Raw genomic sequence first — 19,647 nt, 5'->3', positions numbered from 1 at the left:
GGTTTGTTTCCGGTTTGTGAAAAAACGGACGTCCGAACCGATCCGTGGACGGATGGAGTATTTGGATGACAAAACACGTCCGGACCGTGTGATTCGGACGGATCCGGACGGTTTGAGGGTTAGAGATGCACTTAGCTAGTATGAACTAATTTATGACCAGATATAACAGATATTGTGAAACGTAACACATAGACCAGCTCAAAAAACAACAGTCGTTGACAGTACAAATCAGATCCTGTTCAGACGCACGGACATTTTAGAAGCAAAACAAAGACGCACACGTATGCTATCGTGGAACCATCGAGAACCCGTAGAAAACGTAAACCAAAACGCGAGAACCGATCATTCCAGCGCGAAGAGATGACTCGATCAGGAGCAGCTCTTGTCGTCGCCGTCGACGTCGCACTGCGGCACGGTGGCGTAGTAGGGCCCTGCCGAGTAGCCGACCTCGGTGGAGGAGACCTTCGAGGGGCGCAATAGATTCTCGCCGGTCCTGCCGTTGTTGAAGTTGGTGAACACGGCGCAGCCCTTGTCCCCCGACCTGACGATGCGGACGAGGCAGTGGGCCGGGTCAAGGCGGCAGCTGCCGCCGTCGTGGGCGTACGGCACGTCCACCTTGAAAACCCCCTCCTCGTCCGTCGTGTCCGTGCGGTGGATCACCGTCCGCCCCGTGTGCTCGTCCAGGCACGTCACCGCCACCACGCTGCCTGCAAATCATCGCAGCATACATATTCGTCGATCATGTCGTCGTCCGGTCGCCGGCGAGGAGCAATGGCTGGTACGTGCTAGAGATAAGTATAGAGGGTTCAGGCGAACCGTACCGGCGATGGGCTTGGCGTTGTAGGCGTAGGCGTTCCAGTTCTTGGTGCAGTCCTGGCACAGCACGGTGCCCGTCACCGTGAACTTGGACGCGCCGTAGCTGTCACCGGCGTCGGCGCACGTCGCCGCGGCCACCAGCACGAGCGCGGCCAGCATCGACGCCCTCCTCCAAGCCATTGTCGACCAAAGACCAATTAGCGAGCTAGCTCGATGGAATGGAATGGACGGGCCGGTGAGATGGGGTCGATCGAGCGAGCTGTGTGTCAAGCTAGCGCGCGTCGGCTTTATCGTGGAGTGGCCTCCCGGCCATGGTGGTCGACGTGAGCCCAACTCGCCATAGGCTGACGACGACGTGCGCGCCATTTCCGGGTGTCGGTACGGCAGAGTAGAATAGCCTCTTGTTTCAGCCACGACAGCACCGACGTGGACGCCGCACGCGCTGATGTGACGCCGACACGTGGGCAGGACGACCCAACAGCTTACGGTCCCACACGCCAGTGGGTGATCATCACACGCATCTCCTCTCCCTTTCGCTCACTTTCCCCTCACTGTTGTCAGCTTCTCAATTCCAAGAGTCAAAGCTCCGCCAGCAATGGCCGTGGCTAGCGCCGCCGAGCCGGGAAATCGAGGCGGGAATGGAGAAGAATCCGAACTGGAGCTACTGTCCGCAGCCTAACACTTAGCTCTGATGCTCGACCGAGCGAAGCCCTCTCCCGCCATGAGAGACCCGAAGCTCAAGACAGCAAGAGCCCACAAGCCGCGCCAGTGCCGCCTCCTCGACAGGCTCAGGAAGCGCTACTTCTACAGGTGGCGGTGGCTCCTCTGGCTGGCCCTCTCCGCCTACCTCTTCCTCCCGGCGCTCCCGCCGTCCCTCCGCGGCCCCAGCTCCGAGCTCCGCCCCGGCGTCCGGATCTACGCCTACAACCTGCCGCCGCGCTTCAACCAGGCCTGGGCGGCCGCCGACGCGCGGTGCGCGCGCCACCTCTTCGCCGCCGAGGTGGCCGTGCACGAGGCGCTGCTGCTGCGGCAGCGGCGCGCGGGCCTGCGCCTCGAGGAGGCCGACCTCTTCTTCGTGCCCGTCTACGTCTGCTGCAACTTCTCCACGCCCACGGGCCTCCCGTCGCTGGCGCACGCGCGTGGGCTGCTCGCCGACGCCGTCGGCCTCGTCCGCGCCGAGATGCCCTTCTGGAACCGCTCCGCCGGGGCCGACCACGTCTTCGTCGCGTCGCACGACTTCGGCGCCTGCTTCCATCCCATGGTGACCGCTGCTCGATCCAACCTCCAATTACTAGCCGTTTCTTGCTGTGCTTGCTGGGTGCATTCTTGTGTCTGATTTTGCTGCATAATGGTTGATCAATCAGGAGGATGTGGCAATCGCGGCTGGTATCCCGGAGTCCTTGAAGAGGTCGATCCTGCTGCAGACATTTGGCGTGCAGGGCCGGCACCCTTGCCAGGACGTGGAGCATGTGGTGCTCCCGCCATACGTGCCGCCTGAGGTGGCTCCTCGGGAGCTGCCGGAACCGGAGAAGGCACATCGGGACATCTTTGCCTTCTTCCGAGGCAAGATGGAGGTCCATCCCAAGAACATCAGTGGCCACTTCTACAGCAGGTAATTGCACAGTCCATTGGTCAACTATTCAGGCCCCATTAGTTCGTAAAGTGCATCAGCATATGTAGAGGGACAATGCTACATCTAGGTAATCAGTTTTACTTAATTATTATTGATTCATCTTGCTCAGAACTTCATGTATAACAATTTGGCTCGATGAGTCACCGTTGAAGTTTACAACTTACACTTTGCACTTGGGCCAGGAAGGTGAGGACTGAACTACTGCAGCTGTATGGCCGCAACCGGAAGTTCCATCTGAAGCGGAAACGGTACGACGGCTACCGGTTGGAGATGGCACGCTCCTTGTTCTGCCTCTGCCCGCTGGGGTGGGCGCCATGGAGCCCTCGTCTCGTGGAGTCGGTCCTCCTCGGCTGCATCCCTGTCATCATCGCCGACAACATACGCCTGCCGTTCCCCGGCGTCCTCCGGTGGCCGGACATCTCGCTGCAGGTGGCGGAGAGGGACGTGGCCGGCCTAGAGGCAGTGCTTGACCACGTCGCCGAGACCAACCTGACGACGATACAGAGGAACCTGTGGGACCCCATGAAGCGGAAGGCGCTGGTTTTTAACCGCCCGATGGAGGAGGGAGACGCCACCTGGCAGGTGCTCAAGGAGCTTGAGGCGAAGCTGGAGCCGTTGCAACAGCAGGGGCGGAGGAGGTGAGGCAACCGTGTTCGGAGAGTGGTACCGTCGCCATCCCTCAGTGTGAACCTCTTCTCTGACTTCACTTGTTGCTTTGATATGTTGGCCATATGTGCTCTACTCCCATTTCATCAGAAATGAAATGGTAACATATTATCTACTTAGCGATGACATTGCACGCATGCAGGATCCATACCTAGCACTGACAGTTCCTACCGGCGCTCCCTCGAAGCCGTGCTGAAAGTGAAGGGCGGTACCGAATCCGAGGACAAAGATCTAAGCCTTCTGTGTGAACGCTGCTACAACAGCAAGCTCGTTTGCGTTTCATCTGAGCGGAGTGATTCCTCAAGCTCAGGTTAAACAAGTGAATCATCGGTTGCAAGCACGAGAGCAAGCGATCGAACAGGAGGAGAAAGAACCACAATAATCGGATGTCGAAGCCAGTTTTCCTGGTTGAGATTCGCATTTGGAATAAAAGGTCACTAGAGCTCAGGCTGTTGAAATTGGTCCCAGGTAGGGGAAGATATCAGTGGCAGTGGAATTCGTACGTGCGCAGGGAAGAGGTGACATACAGCATAGTCGTCTCCTCCATCGAGGCGACGGTCACCGCCCTATGGGTCATGGACTGATCATGGCTGAACGGATTCCAATGCCGGTTCACTGTCTACAGCGCCAGCATGGGTCAGGAGGAAGTCTTGTTGCCGCCGATGGCGCGATTCAAGCTCTCACGCCGTGTTGTTTCCGTTGAAAGTTCCGAGCAGCTGGTGGTTTCCGTGGTGGCGTGGCGCGGTGGCGACCGGGTTGCGACGAGGAGGGTGTTCTTGACGCCTGAGGATGCCGGTAGGAGATATGGTGAGCTTGACATGGGCTTCTAGATGAAGTCACCGTCGCTTGGTCGCTGTTCCTCCCTTGTTTCCTGAGAAAAGATCTTCCTGCAGACGAGGTGCCTGGCGAGGCTGGTGCCAGCACTGGATAGTAGCAGGAGCTAGTGGCATTATGGCAAGTTGCTTCTGAAATGGCGGTGTTCGGGAGCTCACTGTTTATAGTTAACATAATTCCCTTTCTGGTAGTCGAATTTGTCCATGAAGTGGTTTCATTTCGAGCAACCTGATAATATAATTTGTTCTCTTACTCGACTCTTGTCCCTCGAATTGAAAGCGACACAAATTCAGAAGGCCATGCCAATCGAAATTGATGCGCAAAATCATTCCTCTTTCACAACTTGTTCGCAATTACGTCGACGAGGCCCCAAATCAAACTGTAACTCAGCGATGCAGAAAAACAAGAGCAAGTGTTCGCAAGCCATGACTGAAATAAAATAACACAGAAGAGAACAGGAGTCGACCTCTCCTGACCACTCAGTTTTTCGCAATACATGGGGTTCTTTCTCTACGTCTTCAGAGGAGCAGCATTTGGTCTTTGCATCCTCTACCTATGTTCAGTAGCAGAGGCATGATAAATCCTAAAAAAATGGAAAAAATTATATTTATATGAACTTAGCAATTAGCATCATAGCATGAATTAAAATTACTTTCATTTCCACAAGTGCGAGACGAGTCAAAACAGCCAGAAAACTGATTAACCACAAGCCACTCTTTGTAAGTTCACATATATAGCAAACTTAAACCAAGATATCAGCATCTCTAACTCTTTGTCAGTTGTCATCCTCATCCTCATTATCTTGCAGCAGAGCTCCTCGCACTCTTGCCCTAAAGAAAGAATAGCATACATTAGAGCCAGTCTACTATTATCCGATGTATTAAACTCTATTCACATCAAAGTAGTGTTTCAAGGATTGTTGTACAACCTCCGAGACGTGGGGGCTACCCTCTTCGTGACTTTAGCAGGAGGGGCTTTACTAGGTGAAGGTACTGCAGATTTGCAATTGCATTAGCTGATACAGTACTATGTTATCCTAACTTGCAATTCTACATGAAGAAGAAGCATGATCACCTGATATTTGCTGCTGCACAGGAGCTGTAACTTGGTCAGAGACCAGAGTCACAGCAGACACACTTGGAACCTGATCAGCCAACAGCTTTGGCTTTGTTGCCTTTCTTTTGTCTAGGAAAGAAAGAGATTCGAGTTGTTTTTGCATGATTTCGTTCTTTTCCTGTGACATGAAACTATAAGAAACATCCCAGCAATTTACATTCCCATTATCCAACTATTGAGCAAAACAAAACTACACAGGAATTGCTTCGCCGTTATACAGAATACATGCTCATGACTCTGAAGAAACATCACATGCAAACGACATATCACAATGAACCTCAAACGATATATGGGGAGCTTCAAAACTGGGTCAATCGTGAAACCAGGATGTTTGAGCTTTCATGAAAGCTTTTGAGAGAAAGAATGGATTGCTGAATGTAAGCATTCGTATACAGCGAATTCCCACAGATAATGTTTTAGGGTGCAAAAACATGCCAGGTAGACTTTGGAGCGCTTTGGAGTAACAAAACCTTGTACAATGGAAAGCTGTTAAACTACACTGTTGATTGTTGAAAACTATTCGACAGTTTAACAAGAAAATACGTAGATTCAGTGAGTGACACTCATGATACCATTTGCACTACTGTATTCGTCAAGCAGCAGCAATAGCAACACGAACAACACTAGTTTGGAAGTATAAGTTCGGAGTTAGGAGATAAGATGACCTACTCTTTCAGTTGACAGATTTCCCATCAGCTGTGACATTTGTTCTTGTTCTGCATAAGAAATAAATAGCAGATCCTGAATATAGTTTTGAGTCACAGTTTGATGTTTTGTGAGCGACAAACGAACTAACAGATAGGCAATTAAGCATACAAAACAGCAAGCAACAACAACCTTTGGATACAAGCTCCCGTGCAGTCCTATAAGCTCCATAGAGCGCTAGCGAGAACTCGGCTATGATATCACTCGTCGTAGCGCCAGTAACACTATGGAGAGAAATGGTGATGCGAGGCAGGCCCTTTGCCTTGGTAGCCACAAGCTTTGCACCATCAGAACCTGAGCAAAGCAAAGATGGCATTATCTATCATGTAATGTTTGCCACAAGTGAAATGAATATTTGGCGAATTTGAAGTGGGCATGCCGGTTGACTTGCGGAGTTTGTCGGTGGCGAAGAGCAGCTTCACCTCGCCGGAGGACAAGGAGGACTTGAGATAATCTAGAAAGTCGGCCCAGGAGCCCCCGATTCCAACATCGTCTCTCTTGGATCGAGAAGCTTTGTGTTAGCACCAGTTGGATGCAGGTAGGTGCAGAAGAGGATGGGTAAGGAAGGGGGAGCTTACGAGGTCGTCGAGGTCGGAGACGGAGAGGGAGCAGTCCCAGGCGAGGGAGTGGCAGTCGGTGGCGACGACACGGAGGGCGGCGGCGGAGCGGGCGTGGGCGCGGAAGAGGACGGGGCGCGCGGTGGGGTGGCCCTCCGGCTTGGCTTCGCCGAAGACCGCGCCGAACGCATCCTCCAGGTCCACCGCCGCCGCCATCTCGCAGCTGGACCGGACGGCGACGACGAGCGGAGGAGGCGGAGGCGCGGGCGCCGTGTCTTTCCCCTCGTCCTCTGGGTTTGACGCGGCCACAACGAAGTTACGTAACGTGCACCTGAAAACGTAATTACGTGCCGGTAGTTGTTTTTCGTATCCTGCATTGCAAGCATACCTGAAATCAGTTCCTGAATCGAGCAGATTAATTCCAGACATTTTCTAGACAAAACTGGGTAACGTAGCTCTCGTAGTTCATCAAGTTTTTTTTGGATGGTCTTCTCGCAAAAAAAAGAGTTTTTTTGGATGGTCAAAAATCATCTTTCAAATGATTTAATATGATGTTCATTGAGGTTTAGCTTGTTGGCTTCCTCCTCCTACCGTCGGCGCAGCCACCGGTCCTCCTCATCACCGACGGACTTTGGGCCATGGAGGTTTAGAGGGCCTCGGGCCCCCACCGGTGGGAGAGACCGCGTTCTCGTTCTTGTTAGTTTCATCGTCTTGGTTGAAGTTGTGTGACGGCGGCGATGTCCCTCAATAGGAATAATGTCTCTCACATTCTATCTCCATTCCGATGGTGTGTCTAGTTTTGTTGGAGGGCGTGTGAAGGTGTGTCTCCATCAGATCTCGCAAAATTCGGTCGGTGCTGGTCTTTGGTGGATCTATTTGGACCTCCCTTCGTTTGGGTGTTTACACATTTGATCCTTCCAATCTACAACTTTCTTCATCGGTGATGGCTACTGCTCTTGTGTGTTGTTCCAATGGGGTCTTAGCATGACGATTTTCCGACTATCTACTACAATAAGGTTTGCCCAGCTCCGGCGAGGGAGGGGCAATGACGACGACAGGTCTTCGACTCACTGCAGTGCTTGTAGTCGTCGCTAGGTGATCCACGGACCTCATTGTAATTTTTATTACCTCTGGTCTTCTTTGTACTGCCATGATTAAGAATGAATTTGAAAGTTTTGTTGCAAAAATTCTTTTTTTGTCAATGCTTATGAAGAATTTTTGTGGTGAACTTCTTGAGTTATGCCCATTAACATGGAGAAGAGCTTTACAGAGCTAGTGAAAACGGCTAATGTAAGTTCATCCATGTTATGCCTTCAAACTTTGTTGTAGTACAAATATTAATACTCATCACTGCCTGAACTCCTGTTTAGTTTAGCATTTGCATCAAACTGCATGTTTTACATCAAATGTCGGTTTTAGTTTTTGGTTGTACAAATAGTTGTCTATTCATACCATGCATATTAATCAAAATAGAGTCTATGGTATTATTTAGCCTTGGATTTATGCTTCTGTTGTTGATATGTATTCCAGTCATGCGGTGAAGCTGCACACACATACACCGTGTCATTTCTTCCTTTGTCTTAACTGAACTGAACGATGATCTTAATAATTTCATTCTATTTTAAATTGTATCTCTTGATTTGCCAGTATGAAATGATATGGAATCAACAGTACAGTGACCATAATTGTTTATATACATGCAAAACATGTTGTTTGTCTGCTTGTTTATCTTTCAGATTGCTAACCCACATATGATGGCAAGGTCTCCTGAAGATAGTGATACAAACCCATTGGGTCCTCTTACATTTGATGCAACTAAGAAGACAAAACATTTTGAATATAGCGAGACAATCCCAAAGTCATGTCTTGATGTTGTGTTCGACATACTTGCCACTAGCAATGACACAAGCTCGTTGAAGCCGCCGCCTGAATCAGTTCGACTTCTTCAGTCTCAGTTTCAAAGCGAAACATGGTTCATCTCTGCTCCGGCCGTAAGTCGAATCTCCAAGGAAGATCATGGAGAACTCGATTGCGCACACTATCTTTAACCAGCTAGAGCTCGAGGATATAAGCATCAAACAAGGGCAGTTTCATCAACTTGCTCAACAGCTTCGGCGCAAGGTTAACCTTTTTAAGCTGCATTGATGTGGACTCAGTTCTCTCGACTTATTTTGTTAATGCATTTATTTTCATTGTGGCAAACATTGATGCACAGTGAATGTAAATTATGTAATTTCCTATTGTAAAAGCATACGCTTATTGTTAATTATTGTATGTTGTTTCCTGTCGTCCGCTAATGAACCAAACGTATCATTGGTTGTAAACGAGCCAGACCATTGGCCATAAATGGGTCGAAATAACCATGGGCCTTAAATGGCCTAGGAGCACCATGGGACATAGGCCAAAAGCACCACGAGACGCGAATGGACCAAAAGATACAACATATCGTGAATGGCACCAAGCACACGACGAGCGTAAATGGGCTCAAATACACCACGGACAACAAATGGGCCAAAATACACCGCGGATAGCAAGTGGTCCATAGACACCATGGGCCGAAAATGGCCTAGAGATGCCACGAGCTGAAAATGGGTCGAAAGACACCACGGGTCGTTAGTGACCCAAATGTCACCATGACCTGTTAATGGGCCGAGAGACACAAGGGGCCACATGTTGAGTAACCCACATGCCAGTAATGAGCCAAATTCACAAAGGTCCTAGCACGCCATGTGAACCCGAGCCATAAATGGCCTATATGCAAGCAGGTCGTTAAAAGGTCTTCCATAGGTAAAATCCACTAAGGTTTGACTTAGGCCGATGGGCTTTAACCAGGCCTTTGATTGGACTCACTTTTTTAACTAAACGATACTCTATTGAGCCATGCCAACTGTCTTTAATTAATAGGCACATGTGGTTCATTTTATGTGTGGCACTCGTTCCAATGAACAACCAATACGTGACACCCTTTGGCCAATAGGATTTCGGCATGTAGTGGATTAGAATAAGGCTGCGTTGCCAATGGGTATCTGTAGGACCTTGAAGTATGTCTAGAGGGGGGGTGATTAGACTACTTGACCAATTAAAAACTTAACCTTTTCCCAATTTTAGAGTTTGGCAGATTTTAGCAAACTTTGGACAAGTCAAGCAATCATCACACAAATCAAGCAAGCATGCAAAGAGTATATAGACAATGGAAATTAAAGCATGCAACTTGCAAGAAAGTAAAGGGAAGGGTTTGGAGGATTCAAACGCAGTTGGAGACACAGATGTTTTTGGCGTGGTTCCGATAGGTGGTGCTATCGTACATCCACGTTGATGGAGACTTCAACCCACGAAGGGTAACGGTTGCGCGAGTCCACGGAGGGCTCCACCCAGGAAGGGTCCACGAAAAAGCAACCTTGTCTATCCCACCATGGTCGTCGCCCATGAAGGACTTGCCTCACTAGCAGTAGATCTTCACGAAGTAGGCGATCTCCTTGACCTTACAAACTCCTTGGTTCAACTCCACAATCTTGTCGGAGGCTCCCAAGTGACACCTAGCCAATCTAGGAGACACCACTCTCCAAGAAGTAACAAATGGTGCGTTGATGACGAACTCCTTGCTCTTGTGCTTCAAATGATAGTCTCCCCAACACTCAACTCTCTCTCATAGGATTTGGATCTGGTGGAAAGAAGATTTGAGTGGAAAGCAACTTGGGGAAGGCTAGAGATCAAGATTCATATGGTAGGAATGGAATATCTTGGCCTCAACACATGAGTAGGTGGTTCTCTCTCAGAACTGGTAAGTTGGAAGTGTAGGTTTGTTCCGATGGCTCTCTCCACGAATGAAGAGGAGGTGGAGGGGTATATATAGCCTCCACACAAAATCTAACCGTTACACACAATTTACCAATCTCCATGGGACCGAATCAACAAACTCGGTCAGACCGATTTAGTAAACCTAGTGACCGTTAGGATTTTCGGTGGGACCGAAATGCAACTCGGTAGGACCGATATGGTTAGGGTTAGGGCATAACGTAATCTCGGTGAGACCGATTACACAAACTCGGTGAGACCAATTTTGGTAATTAGCTAACCAGAGAGTTGGTCAGGTAAACTCGGTGGGACCGATTTGCTCTTTTCGGTGAGACCGAAATGTTACGAAAGGGAAACAGAGAGTTTACATTGCAATCTCGGTGGGACCGATCGCTCACTCCGGTTAGACCGAAACGTTACGAAGGGAAATAGAGAGATTACAATCCCATCTCGGTGAGACCGAGATCCCTATCGGTGAGACTGATTTGCCTAGGGTTTGTGGCAGTGGCTATGACATTTGAACTCGGTGGCGCCGAATAGAAAGAATCGGTGTGACCGATTTTGACTTTAGGTTTAGGTCATATGTGGATGTGGGAAAGGAGTTGAGGGTATATGGAGCATATCACTAAGCACATGAAGCAAGAGGCTCATTAAGCAACACGTCATCCCTCCTTGATAGTATTGGCTTTTCCTATAGACTCAATGTGATCTTGGATCACTGAAATATAAAATGTAGAGTCTTGAGCTTTTGAGCTTGAGCCAATCCTTTGTCCTTGATATTTTGAGGGATCCACTTTCATCATCCATGCCATGCCATTCATTGAGCTTTCCTGAAATATTTGTCTTGGAATAGCATTAGCTTAATGAACTATATGTTGTTATGAATTACCAAAACCACCTAGGGATAGTTGCACTTTCAATCTCCCCCTTTTTGGTAATTGATGACAACATATAGATCAAAGCTTCGACAAATGATAATAAGATTGAAAAACATCGTCGCTTTGAGAAGTATGTGATAAGCAAGAGCTCCCCCTAAATTTGTGCATATTTTAAGATTTGCTTTGGACTGTAAATGCACAAGGAATTAGGCTCATGGGTTACTCTTCCATGTCACATACATCTTGGTGGAGGGCTCAAAATAATAAAGATTTAATACATGCACTCATCACCAAGCAAAGTGAATGATCATATAAGGATAGGTAAGATAATATCATCAAACATGCATAAGTGTAGCTTATGATCAAACGCATGATCATCAATGTCTTACAGGTAATTGCATAGTATCTCAAGCAATCAAAAAGCAAACAAGTTTAACCAAGAAGACAAGAGAGAACAAAAAACAGCAAATCTCTCTCTCGAAGCCTATGATCTATACATTTTTCTCCCCCTTTGGCAACAAGTTACCAAAAAGTTCATAGAAAATGCATAGTGCTAGATCGTCTCTCAGGCTTGGTCTTCAGGTGGTGGTGGTGTACGGATGACTCCAAGAATGAAGGCTTTTGTCGATGTAGATGGAGCTGGAGGAGTTGGTGCTGGAGCTGGTTGCACTAGAGTTGTAGGAGCTGTAGCTGGTGCAGATGATGTGGCTCTTGTGTCTGTCACAGGCACTGCAGCTGACCTCTGAGCTCTAGGCACTCTGGCAAATGCATTAGTGGTTGTCTTGCCCTTCCTCTCCTGCATGTCATCCTGAAGCTGTTCCACAACAGACTGAATCTCAGTTACTTTGACATCAAGATCATAGAATTTTTGTTCCATGATCCTTTCCAGGCTCTCCTGGTTTTGAGTTAGGGTGGCCAACCCCTTCTCAATCCTTAGTGTTGATGCTATCAAGTAACCTAGCTGCTCCTGCTTGTTCTTCAAGAAATACTCAGATGCCTCCTCTTGAGTTGGCATCTTGGCAGCTGAGGGAGTCCTGGACTAGGGGGTGTCCGGATAGCCGAACTATCATCATCGGCCGGACTCCAAGACTATGAAGATACAAGATTGAAGACTTCGTCCCGTGTCCGGATGGGACTTTCCTTGGCGTGGAAGGCAAGCTTGGCGATACGGATATGTAGATCTCCTACCATTGTAACCGACTCTGTGTAACCCTAGCCCTCTCCGGTGTCTATATAAACCGGATGGCTTTAGTCCGTAGGACGAACAACAATCATACCATAGGCTAGCTTCTAGGGTTTAGCCTCCTTGATCTCGTGGTAGATCTACTCTTGTAACCCACATCATCAATATTAATCAAGCAGGACGTAGGGTTTTACCTCCATCAAGAGGGCTCGAACCTGGGTAAAACATCGTGTCCCTCGTCTCATGTTACCATCCGCCTAGACGCACAGTTCGGGACCCCCTACCCGAGATCCGCCGGTTTTGACACCGACATTGGTGCTTTCATTGAGAGTTCCTCTGTGCCATCGCGATCAGGAAGGATGCCTTTTCCCGTCTTTAAAGACGGCGCCGTCGTCAAGAGGGCTTTGGCCGCCGGCCAAACTATCCGGCTAGGTGGTTTTCTTATGACCGCCTGTTCGACCACCGCTCCGATGATGACCTCTCAGGTCATCAAAAGCGATCTTCACGTCAGCTCGGAATTCGTCGAGCAGCTAGATCCGATTGAGCTCTCCTCTGTAAACGAGCTCTTGGATCGCATCGCCGCCCTGGGAGTCACTACAGACTACGATCAGATTGGGCTTAAAACCGATCTAAGAGAGATTAACTCTCCTCAGGCTACCCACCACATTGTTGTGGTAGAGGAACAATGCGGCAACTCTTCTTCTACGTTGAAAACCAACTATGTCTGGATTCTCGATCCCTCCATGCCGGATTCCTGCGGAGGGACGGACGCCAATCAAATACGGAACTTAGAGTCAGGCATCGGACTAGATTCGTTGGAAAGCATCCAACAAGCCAATCTACCAAATTCAGAAACTTCTTGGCCTTTGAGCCTCAGATCGGGCGGGGTTCCGAACTTGATTCCACCCGCCCACCCAAACATAAGCGATCTATCTCAAATACGACAAGAGCCCGATGAAACAGTACATCATTACTGGGCCAGATTCCTCCTGGTTATGGACAGGATAAAGGACTACTGCGAAGAAAGCGCGATTTCAATTTTCTGCAAAAATTGCACAGACAAAGGAATCATGAATGCCATAAGTCATCGCGAAGTTACACGCTTCGTCGACCTAGCGACCATCGTACAAAAATACTGTGCGGTGGAGAGTGCCAGGAAAACCGAAACTAGGTTTTGGGACAATCCGGCCTTGACTACAACCCTAGTCCGAAATAAAAGGGTGCGCCATACTCAAGCACCTAGGTTAAAAACCAAAAGCAAAAAACCCCTAAAGGGCATGGAACCGTACTGGAGGGCTGGCTCAACGGACCCTGCAAAATCCACAGTACGGAGGGCGCCACTCCAACACACAACCTTCGAGCATGTTGGATACTACGGCAGGTGGCCAAAAGTGGCGAAGGCTTTTTAGCCCCGGGCAACCAGCCCAGCAGTACCGGTACGGTATTAACAGTCTTCGAGACTTTCGCATCAAATAACATGCGAAAATGAACAATCCGCAGCCTCGCCGAAGTCTACCAAGTAGAAACAGCAAATCCATGGAGCGACACGGCTATCACCTTCAATGCCAGCGACGAACCTAAATTCCGAACAGCTAGAGCACCAGCTGCATTGGTCCTTAGTCCGATAGTGGACGGCTTTCGTCTTACCAAGGTACTCATGGATGGAGGCAGCGGATTAAACCTCATCTACGAAGAAACCCTTCGAAAAATGGAAATTGACTGGAGCCGCATAGAGCGAAGCAGCAGAACCTTCAGAGGAATAATCCCTAGTCGAGAAGTACGCTGCACAGGAAAAATCACACTCGACGTAGTGTTCGGCTCGCCGGACAATTACAGGTCTGAAGAGGTCACGTTCCAAGTGGCCCCATTCGGCGGCGGATACCACGCCTTGTTAGGGCGAGAGGCATTCACAATCTTCCAAGCTATACCCCATTACGGGTACATGAAGCTTAAAATGCCCGGCCCCAATGGAATCATCACTCTGGTCAGTGATCCAGATATTGCACTCCGCGCCGAAAATAAGACAGCCGCACTAGCCCTAGAGGCGCTATCCGAAGCCCTAGCGACAGAGGAACTAACTGCGCTGCGCTCCACGGTGGATAGGGACGACGTGATACTCGACAAGAGGTCCAAGTCCACCTCTTTTAAACCAGCAGACGAAATAGTCAAATTCCAGGTCCATCCAACGGACCCCACAAAGACGACCTCCATTGGGGCACAATTAAATCCTGATGTAGAAGCCGCACTACGAGAATTCCTTCGGGAAAATTGGGACATTTTCGCTTGGCACCCTTCAGACATGCCAGGAATCCCACGCAGGCTGGCAGAACACAACCTAAATATCCTTAAAGGATTCAAGCCAGTCAAACAGGCTCTTCGGCGATTTTCTGAACCCAAAAGACAGGCAATGAGAGAGGAGCTAGCCAAACTCTTAGAAGCCGGATTCATTAGAGATATCAAACATTCGGACTGGCTAGCCAACCTGGTAATGGTACCAAAAAAGGACAAATCCTGGTGCCTTTGTGTCAATTTCAAAGACCTTAACAAGGCCTGTCCAAAGGACCCCTTCCCTCTCCCTCGCATCGACCAAATTATCGATGCTATCGCAGGGCACGATTCATTGTGCTTCCTCGACGCATACTCCGGATACTATCAAATCAAGATGGCGGAAAAAGACCAGGTCACAACGGCATTTATTACTCCATATGGACCATTCTGCTTCAACACAATGCCCTTCGGACTCAAAAACGCCGGCGCAACATATCAGCGCATGATTCAGACATGTCTGGCCACCCAGATAGGCAAAACAGTCGAGGCATATGTAGATGATGTGGTCGTCAAGACCAAACACGTCGAAACTCTAGTAGACGACTTGAGGGTGACATTCGACAACCTCCGAGCATATGACATTAAGCTCAACCCAGAAAAATGCATTTTCGGCGTACCAGCCGGAAAGCTCTTGGGCTTCATTGTATCCGGTAGAGGAATTGAAGCGAACCCAGCCAAGATCCGAGCTCTGTCACAATTGGATATCCCAAAAGACCTCAAGCAAATACAAAAGCTAACTGGATGCGTGGCGGCTCTAGGCCGCTTCATCTCCCGTTTGGGAGAAAAGGCACTGCTCCTTTATCGCCTCCTCCGGCGCACCGAACGTTTTGAATGGACGGATGCTGCCACGGCCGGACTGGAAGAAATTAAAGCCGTATTGGCAACAAATCCGGTCCTGGCCGCGCCCAACCTGGGCGAACCAATGCTATTATATATCGCAGCAACACATCAAGTTGTCAGCGCGGTACTCGTCGTCGAACGAGAAATAGAAGGACACAAATTCCCTCTTCAAAAACCAGTGTACTATGTATCCACTGTCTTGACTCCATGCAAGTCCCGATACCCACATTATCAAAAGATAGCATATGCGGTGTTCATGGCATCCCGGAAGCTGCGACACTAATTTCAAGAGTGTTCCATAATAGTGGCCTCCGAAGTACCTCTCAACGATATTATAAACAATCGCGACGCAACCGGCAGGATTGCAAAATGGGCCATTGAGCTCTTACCATTTGACATAACTTACAAACCACGGCGGGCTATAAAGTCGCAAGTCCTGGCTGACTTCATCGCCGAATGGACCGAAGCCGAACTCCCTAAAGAGTACGGCGCATACTCCAATTGGATCATGCATTTCGACGGCTCCAAGATGTTGGCGGGCTTGGGGGCTGGCGTCGTCTTGACGTCCCCAACCGGAGACACAGTCCAATATGTACTTCAAATAATGTACATGGACTCCAACAACACAGCCGAATACGAGGCCCTTCTACATGGCCTCCGGATGGCAATCTCCATGGGTATTCAACGCCTAGAGGTGCGCGGGGATTCAAACCTTGCAATATCCCAAATAAATGGAGACTTTGACGCCAAGGATCCGAAAATGGCAGCCTACCGTAACGCTGTGCTAAAAATGTCAGCTCGGTTCGAGGGACTCGAATTCCACCATGTAGCCCGGGATAATAACCAGGCAGCAGACGTGTTGGCACGCATCGGCGCAAATCGCGACGCCGTCCCTCCGAACATCTTCCTGGAACGGCTTTTCAAGCCATCCGTATCATGGGAAGAGGAGTCCAGACATAACAATCCGGAACCAGCTGCATCACCTAACTCAGACGATTCTGACATAGTCGGTGGCCCAGCCAATGAAATAACCCATTCAGCCCACGAAATAATGGCAGTAATTGCCCCGTGGACGGAACCATTCCTAGCCTACTTACTGAGGCAGGAACTTCCCGAAGACCAAAATGAGGCCCGCTGCATAGTCCGGCGATCTAAAGCCTACAAGGTCCATGAGGGAGAACTTTATAAGAAAAGCACAACCGGAGTCCTTCAAAGGTGTATCTCCGAAGAGGAAGGGCGAAATCTTCTGGCTGAAATTCACGCCGGACTCGGCGGGCACCACGCTGCAGCCCGGGCCCTTGTAGGCAAGGCCTTCCGTACAGGATTTTACTGGCCGACTGCCCGGGCAGACGCTCAGGACTTAGTCCAACGATGCGTCGGTTGCCAGCTCTTTGCTAATCAGAGCCACATGCCACCCATCGCCCTCAAAACTATACCCATCACCTGGCCGTTCGTGGTATGGGGGCTTGACATGGTCGGACCCCTTAAAGGGGGAACCCACAAGCACAAATACTTATTGGTCATGGTGGACAAATTCACCAAATGGATAGAGGCCAAGCCGGTTAAAACGGCAGAATCCGGACCTGTGATAGACTTCATATCCGGGGTAGTACACCGTTTTGGCGTCCCCCACAGCATCATCACTGATAACGACACGAATTTCATGGTCGACGAGGTTAAACTCTGGTGCAAGAACATGGGCATCAAGCTCGACTACGCTTCAGTCTACCACCCTCAAACTAATGGTCAAGTGGAACGAGCAGATGGTCTAATCATGAGCGGCATCAAACCCAGATTAGTGCGGTCCCTCACGGAATCTAACACGCACTGGGTAGAGGATCTCGACTCTGTACTCTGGGGGCTGCGGACCACACCAAACCGCACAACCAGATTCACACCATTTTTTATGGTATACGGCGCCGAGGCAGTTTTGCCCTGCGACATAATTCATGTCTCACCTCGCGTGCGCATGTACGAGGAAAGAGAAGCCGATTTAGATCGGCAGGACAGTTTGGACGCCTTGGAGGAGGAGCGCGACGTGGCAAAATCCCGTTCCGCATTCTATCAACAGCATGCTCGAAGATATCAAAGCAGAGAAGTATGGGCCAAAACTTACAATGTTGGCGAGCTAGTTCTACGCCCGCCGGACAAGAAAAAGGACAAACTTAGGCCCAAATGGGAAGGTCCCTTCATCATCGACCAAGTCCTTACCGGCGGTGCATACCGTCTATGCAAAGCATCTGACAACCGACTCAAGCCAAACCCATGGAACGCAGCCCGTCTCTGAAGATTTTACGCCTAGCGCCGGACTCAGGGTTCGTCTCCTTTCTCCGTCCACCTTTTATACTTTTTCGCTGTCTTTGGTTTCCCTCCTTTCTCCTCCTTTTTTCATTACAACCCTCTTGAGGGTTAACCTGTGTTTTGTTCGCACTCACTCGATGTGCTATTCGCACTCGTTATACCTGGGGGCTTCTTCAACAGAAGCTTATTTATATGGGTTTCATGCCCAACACATGTGTCACACTTCCGCATGTACCTTTTGATCACCATTGTATGCATCGATATGACTTAAGTTTTGGCCAAGCTAGGTTGCCTGGCTCCTGTGCTTACCCCTACGTTCCCGATTGTTCGGCTAGGAGGTAAAGGGAGCACCTCTGCGATTGTTACTGCCAGGTCAGCCGGATGTGTACCTCAGACTGGGTGAAGCCAAAGGCTAGCGTTCTTAAGGGAATATTCGGTCGGTGACCTAAAAGATGATTTCTAACTTACTTATTTATCTGCCCCCAGATGTTTTTTCTGCTTTTTTCGCAGTCCGGACATGCACTTTAGGGCATGCCTCCCAGGGAAAGGAACCCTTAACGGAACTATTCTCCCTGGAAGATGTTTCTTACTAACCATGTAATATAACATAGCTAGTTGGGCACTTGTCGGATAGAGCATTCATGACCCCTACGGCTTGTCTCCATGCGTGCCCCAGTTTTTTTATAACCGTGAGGGTATTCGGACACACTCCGGACTGTTGGGTCCCGAGGTCGAAGCGAAAAGGTCTGCAGAGACAAATGATCTACAATCCGGCTAGAAGGCATTTTACATGTCATTTTACAATTACATCGTCAAACTGACTGATTGTACTCCTCCTCAATCCCATCTAACAGGCTGTCTAATTTACAGTCCTGCTGGGAAAATTTCGCGGCCAACTCTACTTGGCCATACATCAGGCTCACAGGGATCTCCTTCCCATCAGGCCCCACAGGTCCGACCTCGGCCATGTGGTTTGGGTCAGCCTTCGGTACCGCGTCTTCACCATGGCCCAGGCCTCCCTGGCGCCTTGACGGCAGGCCGATATCTTCCACAGACGGAGACGTCGCCGTACTCCCTGAAGCTTATCAGCAAGCCCTCCAAGGCCCTCAGGTAGGGAGACGGCAGGCCATAAGGCCTGAACGACGCCACTCATTGCCTGCCGAACACGTTCAAACAGTTGCACCAGCTCGGGAAGTTGATCACCCGTTGAAGCGGGCATTTCCTCCATAGGGCGACCTGTGAGCACACCTACAGACATATTTATGTCAACCGACCTCCTCGCTGAACTCTTCTTTTCAAAAGAGTTTGCTCAAGCACTTACTATAGATGCCGCGACGAAGCCGCTGATTCTCCTTCAAGGAGCCAGACAGCTGGGCCCGCACCCCTTTTAGCTCTTCTCCAAGCTGGGCGTGGGCATCTTGGAGCTTGTTCCTCTCCTGCTGCACCTTCATAAGCACCCTCTCGCCGGCCTTCAACTGGCGCAGCAGCTGTTGCTTGTCCGGATCTAGTCCGGCACCCTCTGCAATATTATTGTCAGACTATACACACACGCCGCACTTCATAAATTAATTCTCTTTTCAAAATATGAATTACCAGAGGGGGTCTCCGTGGCTCCCCCGGCAGCGGCTAGTGCGGCCTCAAGCTGGGCCTTGCACTCTTGAATCTCCTGGGACAGGTGGGTATTCTTCTCAGTAAGATCCTGCATAACAAATGATCCTTAAATCAGTTAGTTTAACTATTTTAAGTCTCGGGGGCTACTGGCATATATAACTATTAAAATTCCTTACCCGTATGTCCTTTACATACTGCTCCGTGGCTCTGGTTAAACCATCTTGAGCAGCACGAAGGTGCGCGTCTCCCACATTAAAGGCATTCAACGCCTCAGGGGAGAAACACGCGTCACGAAGAACTGTCCGACGGCGCCTATGATTCATGGCGCTCTCCACCTCAGACCTGGTGGCGGACAACCTGTCGGCATCCTCCGCTGGAGGAGCA

At 49.6% G+C, this 19,647-nt stretch overlaps 3 protein-coding genes across 6 annotated transcripts; 1 reads left to right on the top strand and 2 right to left on the bottom strand.

Moving 5' to 3' along the window:
- Positions 1–170: 170 nt before the first annotated feature.
- On the bottom strand, positions 171–1,156 carry LOC123127437 (uncharacterized). The gene is made up of 2 exons (XM_044547140.1): positions 822–1,156; positions 171–707 (listed from the first exon to the last, which is right to left on the bottom strand). The coding sequence occupies exons 1-2, from the start codon at positions 994–996 to the stop codon at positions 370–372; spliced, it is 513 nt and encodes a 170-aa protein (XP_044403075.1). The 5' UTR covers positions 997–1,156; the 3' UTR covers positions 171–369.
- A 187-nt stretch (positions 1,157–1,343) lies between these two features.
- LOC123127407 (probable glucuronosyltransferase Os03g0107900) lies at positions 1,344–4,203 on the top strand. Of its 3 annotated transcripts, none has more exons than XM_044547107.1 (4): positions 1,344–2,077; positions 2,181–2,428; positions 2,632–3,087; positions 3,258–4,203. In XM_044547107.1, exons 1-4 carry the CDS (start codon positions 1,508–1,510, stop codon positions 3,268–3,270), a joined length of 1,287 nt encoding a protein of 428 aa, XP_044403042.1. In that variant the 5' UTR covers positions 1,344–1,507; the 3' UTR covers positions 3,271–4,203. The 3 variants fall into 3 exon arrangements, with proteins under 3 accessions (XP_044403042.1, XP_044403054.1, XP_044403049.1); XM_044547119.1 differs by having other exon boundaries at positions 2,632–3,112; XM_044547114.1 differs by having other exon boundaries at positions 2,632–3,133.
- Positions 4,204–4,561: 358 nt separating this feature from the next.
- On the bottom strand, positions 4,562–6,658 carry LOC123127426 (uncharacterized). Of its 2 annotated transcripts, none has more exons than XM_044547132.1 (7): positions 6,349–6,658; positions 6,162–6,267; positions 5,903–6,064; positions 5,735–5,781; positions 5,024–5,183; positions 4,878–4,941; positions 4,562–4,779 (listed from the first exon to the last, which is right to left on the bottom strand). In XM_044547132.1, exons 1-7 carry the CDS (start codon positions 6,541–6,543, stop codon positions 4,725–4,727), a joined length of 789 nt encoding a protein of 262 aa, XP_044403067.1. In that variant the 5' UTR covers positions 6,544–6,658; the 3' UTR covers positions 4,562–4,724. The 2 variants fall into 2 exon arrangements, with proteins under 2 accessions (XP_044403067.1, XP_044403064.1); XM_044547129.1 differs by having other exon boundaries at positions 6,150–6,267; positions 6,349–6,651.
- Positions 6,659–19,647: the final 12,989 nt, after the last annotated feature.

This window comes from Triticum aestivum, chromosome 1B, assembly GCF_018294505.1.
Source record: "Triticum aestivum cultivar Chinese Spring chromosome 1B, IWGSC CS RefSeq v2.1, whole genome shotgun sequence".
Classification (NCBI taxonomy): Eukaryota; Viridiplantae; Streptophyta; class Magnoliopsida; order Poales; family Poaceae; genus Triticum; species Triticum aestivum.
This window is presented reverse-complemented; position numbering and strand designations above follow the sequence as displayed.

Excerpts from the sequence above, each read along its gene's own strand:
- LOC123127426 (XM_044547129.1), bottom strand. The coding sequence starts at position 6,543 with ATGGCGGCGGCGGTGGACCTGGAGGATGCGTTCGGCGCGGTCTTCGGC. Across the intron at positions 5,184-5,734 it reads GAAATCTGTCAACTGAAAGA|GAAAAGAACGAAATCATGCA; the intron begins GTAGGTCATCTT and ends TTCATGTCACAG. Across the intron at positions 4,942-5,023 it reads TGTGCAGCAGCAAATATCAG|TACCTTCACCTAGTAAAGCC; the intron begins GTGATCATGCTT and ends GCAAATCTGCAG.
- LOC123127407 (XM_044547107.1), top strand. The coding sequence starts at position 1,508 with ATGCTCGACCGAGCGAAGCCCTCTCCCGCCATGAGAGACCCGAAGCTC. Across the intron at positions 2,078-2,180 it reads GCGCCTGCTTCCATCCCATG|GAGGATGTGGCAATCGCGGC; the intron begins GTGACCGCTGCT and ends TTGATCAATCAG. Across the intron at positions 2,429-2,631 it reads AGTGGCCACTTCTACAGCAG|GAAGGTGAGGACTGAACTAC; the intron begins GTAATTGCACAG and ends CACTTGGGCCAG.
- LOC123127437 (XM_044547140.1), bottom strand. The coding sequence starts at position 996 with ATGGCTTGGAGGAGGGCGTCGATGCTGGCCGCGCTCGTGCTGGTGGCC. Across the intron at positions 708-821 it reads CAACGCCAAGCCCATCGCCG|GCAGCGTGGTGGCGGTGACG; the intron begins GTACGGTTCGCC and ends GATGATTTGCAG.